Here is a 16,665-nt window from a genome sequence, read left to right on the forward strand (position 1 = left end):
AGGAGGTAAACCCATTGAACCCCTGCCAGTGCCAGTGCCAGTGGCAGTGGCGGTGCCCCTCCTCCAGGGTACTCCCCTAACCTACCTAACCCGATGAAAAGCCACCACCAAAAAGCAGTGAAAACCAATCACAATCTCATAAAACCGGCGACACTTCCACCCAAAAAAGAAGAAAAAACAAAACAAGAGAACAGAACAGAGAGAGGATCGGATCGGAACGGAACGGATCGGATCCTACTTGCCCAAAACGCACACGTTCAAAGAGGTAGTACAAGACCAAGGGTTAACATAATAATTATCATTCCATTGAATGAATACGAAATGAGTGTAAAGATGAGTACGAGTGCCAGAGTGTGGTGTGTGGTGTGTGGTGTGTGCCAAAAAAGGGTATACTTTCAGTTGAATTTCAATTAAAACTTGTTCCAACAAAAGGATTACACACATTTAATGCAATCAGAGCTGGAGGGCAGAGCGGGGCAGAGGGAGTTACAGGAAGCGCCTACAGAGCGGGGAACAATGACAAAAGGAGGCTGGTAAGACAAGGATATAAGAAATGGCAGGAATGGTTCCTTGAGCTGCCCTAACAGCTGGCTGCCGCCGACACTCGAGAGAACTCGGCGGCCATTCAATTGATATCAAATTAATGAAGGAATGGCATGAAAGGTAAAATGAATTGGATAGACATAGGATATCTTTAAGGATATGTTACGCGGAGTATATCTCCCTCTCTGTGTATCTCTGTGCACGTGTGCACAGTGCACTCGACACTCCAAACTCCAGTCGATCATTTTCGCTCCCTCTCTCTCTCTCTCACACTCTTTGGGAAATGTAAGCACTTCCGCTCAGACACACACACACACACACATACGCACACGTGCACACATGCTGCGCCCTCTCGCTCTGCCTAATGTAAATCGGATGTCAGTGCATTGCGCGTGAGGCATATCAATTATGGGAGAAGGAGAAAGAGAGCCAGCGAGCGAGCGCCACGAGAGAGCGAGCGAACCTGTTAGAAGACAAGCAAGCCACATACAAAAATAAATAAATAAATAAACTGTTAGACGGCAGAACGGAAGGAAATCGTAAACACCAGTACCATCCCATCCCCAACCCAGTAGTTCCATCATAATTACAGCTGCAGCAGCGCTGACGACTACTATCCCCAAGATAGCCCCCATTCGACCAACAACAAGAACAACAACTACCCACCGACCCACCTGTTTCAGGGAGGCTGGCTTCCGTGCAAGAAGAGGCCAAGAATAATATCAATTTTCTATGTAAACCGAACCCCCCCACCACTGCGTTGCAGTGCAATTTTCAGGTTGCTGGTGGTGCTGGAATACCTGCATTTTGACAACAAAATAAACAGATGCAACCTCCAAAGAGAGGTCTTCCTTCTTCTCCGATTGTTCCCGAGACTTGTAAACAGCACGCTAAATACAAACAACAATCATTATAATAACGCTGGAGATTCCTACGATCCGATCCACGTCCATGCGTTTTCACAGCTCCCTTCAGTGGCGGCAGAGAGCGGAAATGAAACCAGATACTTTCTGATAGCAAAACGCATGTGTAGCCTGAGATGCTACGAGTAGTGGAACTGGCACTGACACTGGAAGCTGCAACTGGAGTATAGCTTGATGATGATGATGATGAAGGAGGCGCTGGAGAAGATGTGTGTATCCCGTGCATTGATCTACGAGTATCGAGTCTGCACTTATCGATCTTGATTAAGCCAAATGCTGCCAAGTGACTGTTTGCTGATCTGTCGATTGGGATCTCTCCGCTCCATAGATGGATAGATAGATAGATAGATGCTTGAGTAGGATATGAGATCCTTCAGAGGAGATGTCATTGATCTTCTTCATTGAAAACTGAGAAGTTTCCAAACCTCTAATGGATGACTTCTATAGGAAATGAGACACTAACTGATTTTCAGCTACAAAATGGCAAAGGAAACTGAGCTTATCAAAGATCTGGGACCAGGTGGCTCAAGTTCAAAAGAAAACGTAAAATTAGCTGGGAAAATGCTTGTTTCATAATGTCCCTAACAGGTGAATCGTTGATCTGGCTCAGATTTATGAGTATTGTGTTTGAGAAAGAAATTTGAAGTAATGGTTCCCAGTTCGTATCCATGCCAAGATTAGCAACCATTGAAGTCACTGATCGTGAGTTATCTCCGATCATGTGATCTGTGATCATGTTCTGTGGATCGTGAGACACAGATCCCCAGAGATAAGCTTACGAACAAGATTGACACATGCAAATCTTACATGGATCACCAGATCGACGAGCATAAACAGGATTTCAACACTTTCCGAAACCGGAAATGATCATGTTTGATATCTGTCCGATCTACAATCAGAGCTCCTTGAAGGCCATGTGGGTATGTTCTATGGATCTGTGTGTGTGTGAGTGTGTGTGAGTGTGTTTGTGTCAGATGTTCTACCTTCTGAAAAGACAGTTGGCCCGAAAGGAACGCACAGCAACGGAGAGTGACTCGCTAAATGGCTCATTTATGGCCGTTTCCCACTGTGCACCGAATGTGGCATGCGGTCACAAGGAGAAGAACATTGCCGCAAAGCACAAACGAATGAACCCTGCTGTAACAGAGAGTGAGTGAGAGAGAGGGAGCGGTAGAGAGAGCAACTCAAGCGGCTGACTAAATGTCGGAGAATTCTGCACCTGTCCGACTATCACCATGACAACAACAAGAACAAGAACAACAACTACAGCGGCAGCAGCAGCAGCAGCAGAAAGCAAGGGGAAGAGGGAGAGGGAGAGTAAAACTGCGTACGTCGACAGAATTTTCGGACAGCGACAACATGTGTGCGCTAGCAAGGGAAGGAGCAGAGCAGGAGTGGGAGGTAGAACAAGAGTGCGAAGCAAGCAAGTGCGCGGGAGTAAGGGAGATAGCGCTGCTAAGCCATGGACAACTGTTGTGCATGCGCAAGGTGTACTCGGTCTAAGGTGAGGCACGGTTATGGCGCATCACTGTTATAATTTCTCATGTTTTTCCCTATCACTCTGTTTGCCATGAGGTTTGGAAACCATCGAAAACTGTTGAGCAGGCGAATAGAAACCTCACTCTTTTGCATTGCCTCACCTTGCATACATTTCACCTTGCCTGGACAACTGTTGTTGGGCCTTCAGTTTTGCTCTTTTTTTTAGGCTCCCCCGTCGGCCAATAACTTGAACCTTTCTCATGCTTCTCCGTCGCTCCTTTTAAGATCAGATTGCGTGCCTGTGCCCGCTCTCTCTCTCTCTTTTGCACACACGAACGCACGCAAACAGATGCAGGGCATCGCCCACACAATTTATCCGAGTGTGAGAAAAGTGCAGGCAGTCGCCAGTGCTCCTGCACTGCTTCTGGCTCTGGCTCTGGCTCTGGCGGCTCCTTCCTTCTTCCTTGTTCCTTCTTCCTCCTTCCATTGTACCCCCACCACGCTTGTATGTTTACCCCGAGAACAAGATGCAGTCAAGCGATATGAGGGCTATATAGGGACATTAGAATAGCCGAGGACCGAGGACCGAGGATCTCTACTCTACCTGCCAGGCCACTTTTTGAGAGTCGTGGCGGCGGGGGCCCCTAAGGGCTTGCCTAATTTACTTGCGCCTGCAATCCATTGTTCCTTGTTGAGTTCCCTGGGTTTTTGTTGTAGATTTCATTCATAAAAATTCATCAAATCTCTACCCGAAAAAAGGAAGAAAGCCATTGAACTGAACTCAAAAACCGAACCCAAACGAATACCGAGAGCCCGTCCGAGCTGTTCTTAAAGACCGTTCAAGGTGGTGGTGCATCGATACGGAACTAAAGGAAGTAAATTACCGGATGTTGTCTACTCATTCTACGCTTGTTGTTGTTCTTTTTGGTCTGTCTCTCTTACTCCCATTCCATTGCCATTGCCATTCCATTCTTCACTTTGCTTTGATTCATCGAAATGTCCTGCGGCTCTGCTTTGTGGACGGCCTTGCCTTCCTTCCCAGTCCCCTTGCCGCCTGCTTGTTGCTCATTTTTGTTTTCGCATGAAACCGAAGCCAAATGAAATTCAAAAGGAAAAAGGAATGAAATGCAAACCAATAAAACAGTTTGCCAATCCCTGGGATACGCACACTCACTCTGTAGGTGTGTAGGGGGTGTGGGAGTGGTAATCGTATCCTTTTAGATCATTAATTGCACACCTCGCTGTACGTACGAGCGAGTATGAGTTGCAATGAGTTTTTAATTGGCCAACTTTTTGTTTTGTTCCTGCGACTTGTTGTCAATGCTTTCCCACGCCCGTTCCGTTCCGTTCCGTTCCGTTCGAATGGGGTGGCTCTGGCTCTACAGGAAAGCAACAACCAACTTGTTTATAGTTTTTCCTATTTGTCTCTTTTTTTTTTTTTTTTGATAAATTACACAACAAATGCTGGAGATACAGGGGCCCTGGACCTGGCCCAAAGTCGTTCCAACTCATTGCGCGGTAATGTCTCGTTAAAGGACACGAACACAAAGTGTTCGGACAAGTTCCGTGCTCTGTGCGTGGGGGAGAGCGTGGGAGAGCAGCTCCGTTATGCGGGAGGGTATGGATAATACGGGTATGGGCAACCATTTCTGAATGCAGTGAGCAAAGTTATGATTATATTTACAGAAGGGTGGAATTTATTGGCTACCTGATTTTAAAATAATGAACTTTCTAGCATAAGTATGGGAAAACTAATGAATATAGTGTGGGATAAGCTTGAACTTAGTTAAGCAAAAACGCGTTAAACTGAAACCTTGACATTCTGAACTGTACTAGAAGACACCTTGAACATAAAGCAACAATTCTTCCATTTACAAACATTTTTGGCCGAAAAGACCTACTCTCAGAGCTCCCATCGTTGTGCCAACCGTCGTATCTTCTTATCTCTAAAAAATTGAGTGGATAACTTTGGGGCGCATTACAGATACTTACTAGAGGACTGGACAAACAGTATGAAAAACCTCTCGGGTAAACAGCAACAAATCAGCTGCGCGCAGGCGCACAGATCAAAAGACCCAAAAGCCGACGACAGCTCTCGAAAAAAATAATACTATGTATACACACATATAGAAGGCGAGACGAAAGCGGCTCGACACTTTTAAAATTGCAAGGCAACAGAGAGGGGGCATGGGAGTGGGGGAGAGAGCCAAGGGGCAACAGAAATTAAAGCTAAAACAAGCTGAAAATTCAAATTTATTTACACTTTGACGCATTTCGAACAAAGAGAACAGCAGAGCAGAGCAGAGCAGAGTGGAAAAGAAACCACAAGCACGAAAACAGAGAGAGAGAGAGAGAGAGGAGAATGTGTAGACAAATGTAGACAAATAAATGACACAAAACAGAGGGCAAACGATGTGAAAATTAAATGAAAATGAATAAAAATAGAGGTAGCGAGAAAAGGGCAACCAACTCTCGAGTGATAACAATCTGAACAGAAAACAAAAAACAAAAACAAAAACAAAAAAAACAGCAACTAAAAGTTACTTTTGCACAGAATTTACGAGTTCAAGCCACTAAATGGCATTTGCCTTGCGGGAGAGGCAAAGGGACTGAGACTGAGACTGGGAGAGGGATAGCGGTAGAGTCTCTGAGGGATATGAGAATTTTCCCACGTTCCACACAGTCTGCGGGGCAGGGGCCACCTCTTCTCTCAGGTGTTACCACCAGCTTCGGGCTAAGAGTTGAGACAAATTAGTGCACCCAAAACCGAGCACTGATGCAACGCAATGTCCTGCAGGTCCTTTTTCCATGGTGGTTGCATCCACTGATAGACATCAGAGCCACGGCACGACCAGCACTTGCTCTACCGGAATTCGCGCTCACCCTCTCCGCAATCAACAACCCTCTCCCAGAGAGTGGAGAACACCCCTATGGCACGTCGATTTCTATATCATTTTGTAATTTGTCTGAGGTCTGAGTAGGACAAGTGTTCCCAAGGTTTTGTTGGGTCAGTAGATCTCTCTCCGGGAGGGTGGATTTTGCTTTAAAGTGTAACTATTTTCTACCCATTTACGGAGTTATCCTAGTCTCAACTCAAGTACTTGTGTGTTGACTTTGGCATCACAATTGTGACTTTGCGGTCTTTGGGAACCGGAAGTTACAAGAAATATTCATAAGTGGAGGTTTGGTTTTTATAAAGGAACGCAGTGTGTTGGGATTTTGAGACACAACTTAAGTATATAATGCTGCAAAGTGGATGAGGATCTGCATCAATATGCATATTCATTTTTCATTCAATATTCTCCATGAAAATCTTTCCATCATTCGCGCCTGATTCCTAACCAACAATAAAGGCAAGAGAAACACACATTTTCAACACAATTCAATTAACGAACACGCGCGACGGCCGCAGAAGTCGAGAAAACCGAAAATTGTTAATGAAAATGGCAAAAGTGAGAGAGAAGACCCCCAAACAGTTTTCATGTCTGCTTGCCGCACACCGCTCTGCTCCATTGAGCAAAATAAATAAACACGAATTGCATTCGAAACAAGAAAAACGAAAAGAAAAACTGATGGAAACCGCCTAAAAGCGGAAATATGCAAGGAAATTGCAAAGGCGCTGACAGCAGTCCCAAGATGGGGCCCGCGAAAGATGAGGGAATCGATGAATGGATAGATGGCTGCATAGATAGAGGGATAAAAGAGACTAGGACTGGGGGAGATTTTTGGCGCAAATGCCAGAGGAAATTGCGGCTTAATGGAGGCCACAACAGAATGTCCTTAACTGAAACGAAATTAACTCCCTCCTTCGGAAAAAGCAGAAGCCAAAAGGTGCACGAAAAATCAATTGGTAAGTGAGAAATGCCTATGCAACGACTAGAAGATACCCAAACTGGAGATTTAATTGGTGTTTTCTGAAGTAAAAACACTAGCATTTACACGCCACAAGTTCTTCCATCATTCATTCCCCTTTCTGCCTGTCACAAACAACTCCTTGAACACAACATACCCCACGTCGCGCCCACAAGAGTACCAAGGGGCATCCGCAGACCAACCAACCAACCAACCACAAAACCTGAGACATAATTTCATCAGAGTTATTAATTTTAGCGTTGAAATTTGCTTTAATAATATAATTAATGTCTGCACAGGGAGCCTCAGAGACTGAGAGACTGAGAGACTGCGAGATGGGGGCACCACTCATGGCTCCCAAAGGAGCAGTGGAGCATGGGAGAGGGACGCAGAGAGAGAGAGAGAGACTGAGTAGAAGAGAGAGAGAGAAAAAAACGCAGCCTCACATCCGGTCAACATTTTGTCGCCGTTTGCCATCGTCTCCGCTCTACTCCTCACTCGCATGTGAACTCTTTTCAAAAAGCTAACGAAATAAATAAAATACACAACAACGACAACAAAAAAGAGAGTTAAAGCCAAATTACAGCCCCAACATGGGATGGGGGATGTGGATGTGGAGGAGAGGAGTTTTGTCTGCAAAATCTAAAACAAGTTACAGTTCATTCAGCGCCACACTCATTCATTGACTCATTCACTGTTCACCCCCTTCAGTCATTCATACATTCGAACCGGCTTGGGTTTAAGCCTCAGCCTCAGCCTCAGCTTTAACTTGGCTCAGAGAGAGAGAGAGAGAGAGAGAGATCTCCCCCCCATTCCCATTCTCCATTCATTGACTTGGCCAACGGATGTTGGTTCAGTTCTTTACTGGGCGACTCGACCGACCCCCTCTATGTCTCCACTCCATTCGTCGAACATTTGATTTGATTTCATTTATTTGTTTCGTTTGTTTGCGAGTTCATAATTATCGTTCGTTGGGTAACTCTCCTTCAGACACAAAGATACATTTGTATCTACATATCTGCGTGTGTCGTGTATGCTGTCAGTAAGACTATTTCTCCATTTTGTCGTTTGGTTTGTGCCTCTTTTATGTTGTTTCTTTTTGTTTGCCTAATTCTTAATGATGCATAAAGTGCCTAGCTTCGAAGTTTCTGCTGCTGTCGCTTGGCAAATATACTCGAAACATTTCGAAAGTTGATTGCAAATTAATTGCCAACAGGCAGACACACTTCTCACTGGCCTCACCCAAGCACCCATTCACCTATCCCCACTCCTTTTTTTCTTAGTTCAATTCTACATACTATATTTAATTATTCTTATGGCTTGCCTTTAGTAGTTTTTGCAAGTGATTTATGTTTGATTTTTCACAAATTGACATTGAAAATGATTAAGAGTTTAATTAAGGCTATAAAGTTGATGATTTTAATTGGTGATTCGATTGTTTTTTGTATTTTTTGTTTACTTCCAGAGACTATTTACAATATTTGTACTACTAGACACGACTTCTATCCTTTTTATACATCCAATAATTCGAAATCATTTAACCAGTTGCTATTCAAACTTCCCCAATTCGGAAACACATTTAATATAAAAATCTTCAGAGAATAAGAAAACAGACACGTTCCAGAGTGATTTATGGTTTTCCGACTCCAATCTAAATATCTTATACATAGATGTATGAATATGCAAAAGTTCTTTAGAGATGGGGTTAATGTTAAACCTTTTGATTTGCAGTTCAAGGTAGTACACCGCTCTGTCCCTAGATCTATCCATCTATCTACATACATATAGGCATATAACTATCTTCTCTTTATGGATGGAAGTCTGCATTTGCATTTGCATCTGAAATCAAATGCAATTCGTCTCTTTCATTCATTTGCACCACGTCTCGTTCATTGCCTTTTGGGCACTGCCATCCATCTCTTTCGCTCCAAGCCACATATCTCTCTCTCTCTCGCTCTCTCTATTAGCGGCTTTCGCATTATACAAATTTAATGTTTAATTTTTTTGTTGTGTGTGTGTTTTTGTTGTTGTTTTTCTCCCCCAACATTTTGTTGTTCTTTTCGTTCTTTGTTTTAGACGAACTCGACCGTAACGAGGCTTTTCTATGGCGTAAATTTACATCTACGTTCGTAACGAAATAAAATGAAAAAACGAAAGAAAAAAAAACAACAACACAAACAGAAATTTAGAGGTGAACAAAAGTAAAATCATCAAGAGTAAAGCTGCACCTGGATACCCTTGCAAATGATCTTTACTATAAGATCACAGAAGTGAAACATTTGCCAAAGTTTCATTGAAATCTTCTACGCTTATTTCTGATGAATATTTAACCTCTGCCTCATGGGTTTTGGATGAATGCATTCGCTGGGCTTCAAAATCATAATACCCCTTTGAAAGGGCATCAAAAATTAAAGTTCGAGGAGACTTTGCCGTCGACAGCCCAGTGTGTTGTTGCAACATCAGCAACCGTTCAGAACCACGTCTGATTCTAGGCTGAAAAATCCCATTTGAATTTTAGGAGAATACTCGTACACGGCGAGAGAGAACAGTAGGAAAGGGGGGGTCTATGGAGGTGCTGGCAGAGTGCGAGTATGCCCCTCCTCCATTAGATCCGAATGCCGGTTGACTGCTCTCTGCTCTCTGTCCTCCCCTGCCCTTCCAGCCTGTCGCTCTTCTCGCTTGGCGCGCGTCAGATTCCACTGAATATGGTAATAAATTAAACAAAATCCGCGTAGCTTTCTGCAGCTGAGAGAGGGAGAACAGAAGAGTGTGAAGGGTGTGGTAGGGTTAGACATCAGCAGAGATGCACCACCTATAGAGATATCCCACAAGCCACCACAGGAATGGCAAACAAAATAGCAAAACTAAAGTGATCGAATGAAGTGATACCTCTTAACAGAGAGGACATTTTCAGGAAAACAATTTCTTTCCAGGGTATCTCAAATATACATCACCAATCCGTATGACTCCATTCTTTGGAGAACAAAAACCCCGCAGACTGAAAAATACCATAAAAACTGAAACGAAAAACGTTGACTTGACTTTTCACAGCTCTCTGAACTCTGTGCTCTGTGCTCTGGCACCCCTCCACACCTCTCGTACAGATCCCGCACCGTCCAGCCATCCAACCATCCATCCATCCATCCATCCATCCATCCACCATCATCATCATCCCCCATCCATGAGTTCCAACGGCCCGGACTTCAGTAGCGGCTTTGAGCAGCGAAGCGCGCAGGCGCGTAGTCCGAAAAATACTCCCAGATCGCTTGGAGTTGGAGTTGGAGTTGGAGAGTCGAGTATGTTAATTAGTGGCAATGTGATTTCTGAAGGCCCCAGAGGCGCTGCCAGCACCCACACCCCCTTCGGCCACGCCCCTCCAGCCACTTCCATTCTTTTTGGAGAATGATTAATTCTCCCTGTGGCACTGCTGTTGGGAGCAGTTGGGAGTCGCCACCGAAGTGGGCCGCCTCTTAAATTCCGCTAAATGCCATAATAATATGCTAGAAGTGCTCTACTACTACTACTACTTTTACTTCTTCTTTTGCTTTTACCTTTGGCAATGGAAACACAATGGAAATGGCGTTGAAATTAAAACTAAAATTCCATTTTATGACCTTAACAAATTTGCAATCAACATAATTCCCTCGACTGTGTTATGACTCTTTAGGTTTTATGTTGCGTATCGAAAGAGATTTCTTCTCCAACGCTTCATAGTTCTGGCTCTTAGTGTTTTCCTCGGGGCTTTTCCTGCAGTTGTTCTGCTCTGTGGCCACAACAATTTGTGGGAGGTGAAAACTATCTTGCGTTAATGGCTGAATTTAGTGTAATTAATATGGAGAGCAGAAATATTAGTCCGGGCAATCTTCGGATTTTCCATCATTTCTCCTCTCCTCCTGCTTTGTATGGTAATTGGCTTTTGGGGCTTCTCTGCAGAAATGTCTAATTTCATGGAATGATTCTTGGACTTTTTATGGTTTGCACACACTCCCATTTGCTGTTCTATAATTAAGTTTTTCTTTTTGGGATTAATACGAATTTTAGACTTATTTTTTCCATCTCAACTGACGATTTAATGATGGAGGAGTGACTTTTCAGGAAATTTGAGTTGTTATCTGATGAATTTACATATTAAAATGGAATACTGCTCTTCTAGTTATTATTCAGTGGCAGTTTACACACAGAAAACACTCATGAATCATCTACTTTTTGTTGTTAGCAAAAAGAACACTTCCATAATAACTTTCCCATGAGTGCCCCATGACTTGAGCAAACAAATCGCCAACGAAAGTGAAAAGAGTGAGCATAATCTTTGTGTCGTCTACCTTCATGGATGACGTCTGCCACATGTCACTGTCTGCTGTCTGCTGTCTCTGTCCTCCCCGTCTTACTCGGAGAACTAGAAGATTGTCATTCCATTGTCATTTTCAAAATCAACAAACTGTAACTAAACTTGACAGCAGCAGCAGCAGCAGCAGCAGCAGAGAGTGAGAGAGATTCAAGAGAGTCTACAAACTGTCACATGGTGGAAAAAGCTGCAAAATGTATCCGCAAATGTGCATTAAATGTGTCATTCTGTAAGACAGAGATCCATCGAGTATCTGAAGTTGGAGCTCAACTTGGGAGAGGTTGGAAAACTGAGGCAGAGCTCTGTAGAGCTGGAACGACCAATGATGACGATGATGAAGATGAATCAACAGCCGGCGGCAGGCTAGAGGCATACAACAATGGCAACAACTCTTCAAGCTTGGACAAACATTTCACGCATCAGGCACTTTATTATGTAGAAATAAAAAACAACAGCAAGAGCCAGCCAGATACAGATACAGATACAACAAATATACAGATACAGGGTACTAAAAAGCAGAGAGAGAGAGAGAGAGAACAAACACTCCAATAGAATTTTTGCAAATCTAAAATTTGTTTTTGTAGGTGAACAAAGGGAAATAAACTTGAATTAATTTTTGGGGTTTTCATCAAGGGATGAGATGGAATGGCCTGGGAATGACATCATAAACCTGCGAGTGAGTGTCTCGCGAAAGACAAAAAAAAACAAATCAAATTTGAAGCCAAAAGAAGAACAATGAATCCGAAAGATAGCAACAATTTTGCGTGCAAATATCTAAGATACAGATACACTAGCCTAGATATGCTCTCAACCAAAACATTGAAAAGACCCTGGGCTCTGGGGGTCTCTCTGGTCATGGATGTGTGTAGTAGTAGCAATCATCCAGCGCTCATATGTGAGTATCTGTGTATCTGTGTATCTGTGTATCTGTGTATCCGTGAGCTATTGTATCTCTCGTGTGGCCTGTCTGTCTGTCTGTCTGTCTGTATATTGATTGTAGGCAAAAAAGGAAAATACTTTCAATATGAATGAATAAATGAATGAATGGCGAATGAGGGAGTGAGTGAGTGAGTGTTGAGGAGAGGACAAAAACTGCGTTAAAGTGCAAGATCGTAAATCATTCAGTGTGCCCCCTCCCCAACCCATCCCCTTCGGAATGATGATGAAACTTTTGAGGCATTTTCAGCCTTTTTGCGCTTCGTTGATTTTTCCAACCATCGTGCAGTAGTCGTAGGTGTTGCACGATCCAAAGGGGAAGGAGGAGTCCAAAAATTAAAAGAAGAGAAGATCCACTTGGTTGACTTGGGCAAAAGTGAAGCGTGTGTTCATGACACTGTTTTCATTACTTATTTTGGCTCTTTTTGGTTAGTTTTTCCATGTTTCCATTTGGAAACTTGGTTCGCCAAAGGCATGAACTCGATTCCTAATGTCTGTAATTAATCATAATTTGTTTTTAGTCTTGATGAGTGAGTTTTAAGGCCCAAGCACAAGCACCCCCTCGCAACCCTGAAGGGCTTCTTCGGCAGAGGCAAACACCTGGAACCCATAAACTGTTGGCCACTCATCTGCATAATTGTTGGACTGCTAAATCCAGGGAGAGCCTCGACGGGATCAAAGTGTCAACAAAGTCACGCAACATTGAGGCCCAAGGAATGGGAGTAGGAATGGAAATCCTCTCTTAAAAGATACTCCACAGTCGGGGGTCAATCAATTTTTCACACACACACAGACCAGAGCAGACCGTTGCGAGGGATATGCAAATGTTCATCAATAATATGCAAATGCCACAAATTAATGACTGACAAAAAGACAATCGAAACGAATTAAGAAAAAGCCTACACGTGAGGGTAGAGGGTAGAGGGTAGAGGGTAGAGGGTAGGGGCTGCCGCATAATTTCTTTAGATGCGGGCCAATACAGAGCCAGAGAGGGGTCCCCCACTGAGTAGTGGTTTATCCACAAGATTGAAATAATAATAGCAACAACGATGATGACAACAGGGGCAACGGCTACTTCTACAACATTAACAGCGAAACCGAGAGCCTTGCATATGCAACAAATGATTGAATCAAATTGAAGTACTCAAAGCGCACAACCACTAAAAATCATCATGGAATAGAATGTGAAGGATCTAAGATAGCTAAGATACTCTCACTTCAAGCTAACTGAAGATTAGATACAACTCAAACTGTAGATCTTCAGCGTAGGAATCAATCATAGCTGAGATTCCAATTGTTGATTGTTTTCATTTTGTCCATAAATGAAGTTTATGTGTTCATAATTTGAAGAAAAACATTATTGTTCTGGGAAGTTACCACTCAAGGAACGATTATAAAAGGATTCTTATCTCGATGCGCTATCAAAGTCTCAAAAGAATCTCAAAATTTAAAGCAAATTCGAGTGAATCTCAAGGGCAATATACTTTAAGGAAACAGCTTGAGGAAATGAGGATTACTTGGTTCAACAATGTAATGCGGAAATGAGACTTCCAATGGAATGGAAGTACTTCCAAGAAAGTCAGTATAGGCGCCAGTAGAACACACTTTTGGACAGGGTATTCAAACTTCTGCCTAATTGTTTAATGTTACTTGATCTGGCCAAATTATTTGATTGTTTCATTAGCCGCTGGGGCTGGATATGTAAATGTTTTGAACATTTATGGTCATAATGTGTCAAAGACCATAAATTCAATTAATTTATTATAATGCGAGGAGTGGGCTGGGCTTTGCAGCCACTAAACTTTCATCGGATCGGATCGGAGACAGGACTGGACTGCAGTGCACGCTGTGGGGGCAAAGTTGATTAATCATTCAACATTTTGTATCGCATACTACATCATCTTGACACTGCCACCGATGACCTGTGCACACAATGGGGGCTTGATGATGCTGCATGGTGCACGGCCCTGCCCCGCCCCTCTGTTCCAATTTGTACAGCCAAACGCATTAAATAAATGTATCTCAATCTCAAGCTGTGCCACTGGCGTCTATCTTTTCCCCGTGCCTAATACGTAAACAATTTAAATAGATATTTAGATATGCTGCAGCCCCCAGAGCGGAGTCTCTGCGGAGAGTCTCTTTCAGTCTCTACGCGGCCTACGCTGGCGCCAGGCTCCAGCGACAGACAGACAGACAGACAGACGGATTTTGCTATTTGTTTTAAAATTTAATTTCCGTTTCAATTTCACATAAATAAATTAAAAATACAAAAGTCACAGGCGGAATGGAATGTTAAACAAAGTCAAAACGCTCCCTCCCTCCCTGTGGGGATGCATCCATAAGACACGAGATACGAGTATCTGATGTAGCTGATGCTGCCATCGGTTCGAGATAAATTCAATGTACAAATGAATTGTTTAAATTGGCTCTCGATTTGAATTTAGTTATGGATTTGCTCTTGATTTTAGTGCCAGGGGCCGTCCGGCCGGATGCGCACTAAACACATGCCAAATACTGAACCGAATAATGGCCAAAATGGCTCGTATCGTTCATCATTTGACCGCAAATCGACTGAGAGGATGTGCCATAAACAAAGCCTGCTGATCGGTTAATGATTCTTCTGATTCAGATTCAGATTTAGATTCGAGCTGATGCATGTCCATCGATTGGCGGATGTCGTTCATCGTCGGATATCGATTAAGTGAACTTTTGTTGAATGCAAAAGATTTACTTGCTGATAAATTGGATTAGAAGGGTTGAGTGATAAGTGGGGATAATTTGGAGATTGCCTCAACGAATGATAAATATTATCTGGAATCTATCCATTAAAATAATTCTATAATTTCTCAATCAAAGATCCAAATACCTCAAGCGATTTAAACAATTTGCCAACAAAAATGTAATTGAAGCTCAAACTGGTGGAGAATTCTGAGAGCGGTGATTGAATTTTGTCATTTTGTTACTCAAATAAATTCTTCTTGGCATGAAAAGATTTGGTAAGAGGAGAGTTACTTCTCCACATTTACATTGAATATATTCCTAGTGACAGGATAAATGTATGCAAATAATCTACTTACCATTATGCTGGGAAGATGCTGGATGGAAGTTGCTTTTATCACTGTTCCCCGCTCCCGTCCCATAATCCATGGACGACAGGCGGCTGTTGTTATTGTTGTTGGTATTATTGCTGGTATTATTACTGGAGTTGGATGTCCCCTCCGTTCCACCCGTGTTCGCCGTGGGGTAATTGGGGGCTACCTGATGGTCCGATCCACAGACCGAGGCAGTGGTGGCCGACGACTCAAAGGAGTTGCCGTGCACAATATCCTCATTTGGTTTCTCGCAATCTGTGAATATGTCAGAAGTGAAATTTAAACATGGTTCTTGTCCCCGAAAAAAGGGTCGCAAATTGAGTTACTAGCATAAAAATACCTAAACCTGAACACACTAATCAGGTTGACCCGAACACTAAGAGCTTTTCAAACTCAATAAATTATATTATTTGTATACAAAATTTTCTCTCGTCTCATTTTTTTCGCTCACTTGCTGCCCCTTCTACGATTTTTGTGTGCCACTTGATTCGACTTCCGACCCGGGGACGACCTCGAAGAGAAATCGAATTTCAGGCAGCGCCGGACAGGAAGCGACAGCAGTGGAACAGAGGAGGTTGGTGAGGATGTTGCATGGCGCAACAGGTCCCACAGGGAACCCCCAAAGCTCTGGAATGGAGTACAGTGAAAGCTGTGCAGGGGCAAACAGACTAAGCCTTGACACAGCTATTATATGGATTGAAATCCTTCGAGCTGACACATTTCCATTGACCGAGCAATTGACCAGCAGTTTTAGTGTTATTTGTGGAACTATATTAATGATAATGAAATGTTGTCTCATCTAAACTAACGCTTAGGAGAGCTGTCCTCTCCATCGAACCTCCACTGTGGAACCCACCCCAATGTCCACAACCCCTTGACTTTGTTAGACAGACTTCCGTTTTTGAGTGGCTTTTGGCTCTCCTTTCGCTTTGGGGCAGGTACAACGTACATTCGCTTAGTTGTTGTTGTATCTGCTGGCGCCAGCGGACCTCTTGCATGCCTCTCACGTAGTGCTTACCTTTTTGTAGGATATCCAAATGCTCCCACAGTATGTCGCCGGTGAAGGGCGGCGTGATGGCCAGGAATTTCTCCTTTCCCAACTCGACCATGGCTCGACCCGTCATCTTGTAGAAGGGATCGAGGTTCATGGAGACCAGCGAGAACTCGTTCTTGGCCCAATTCAGCCAATAGATTACATGCTCCTCCGTCCACTCACGGGGATCTATGGGGGAATGGAAATATATTTATGTGCGCACATTCAATTATGAGAATAGTAATAGAAATGTAAATTCAAATGGAAATTAATCGTTTTCTAATGGGGTTCTCTCTGGGTACTCTGGGGCTCGGCCCGGGGCTTAATTAGGGAGCGTGGGAGTACGCATGCAATTGTGTTTGGTTATTGCTGTGGGAACTCTATTAATATTCTAATTCTATCTCTAAGGGATAGCATTTTGGGCTATTGAGAGTGGGCTTGTGGGGAAGTTATCCTTAGGAA

At 43.3% G+C, this 16,665-nt stretch overlaps 1 protein-coding gene across 4 annotated transcripts in view; it reads right to left on the reverse strand.

Annotated features, from left to right (window-relative positions):
• Window positions 1-16,665, reverse strand: part of LOC117583057 (ETS-like protein pointed) — a 77,037-nt gene that overhangs the window by 26,244 nt on the left and 34,128 nt on the right. For 3 of the 4 annotated variants that reach the window (XM_034271224.1, XM_034271223.1, XM_034271225.1), the window contains 2 exons: window positions 16,189-16,392; window positions 15,156-15,425 (listed from right to left, as the gene is read on the reverse strand). In XM_034271224.1, the coding sequence (XP_034127115.1) occupies window positions 15,156-15,425; window positions 16,189-16,392 (474 nt within the window). Of the gene's footprint in view, window positions 1-15,151; window positions 15,426-16,188; window positions 16,393-16,665 lie in introns of all 4 variants that reach the window. The other variant, XM_034271228.1, reaches the window with a different exon arrangement.

The sequence above is a fragment of the Drosophila guanche genome, unplaced genomic scaffold (assembly GCF_900245975.1).
Source record: "Drosophila guanche unplaced genomic scaffold, DGUA_6, whole genome shotgun sequence".
Classification (NCBI taxonomy): domain Eukaryota; kingdom Metazoa; phylum Arthropoda; class Insecta; order Diptera; family Drosophilidae; genus Drosophila; species Drosophila guanche.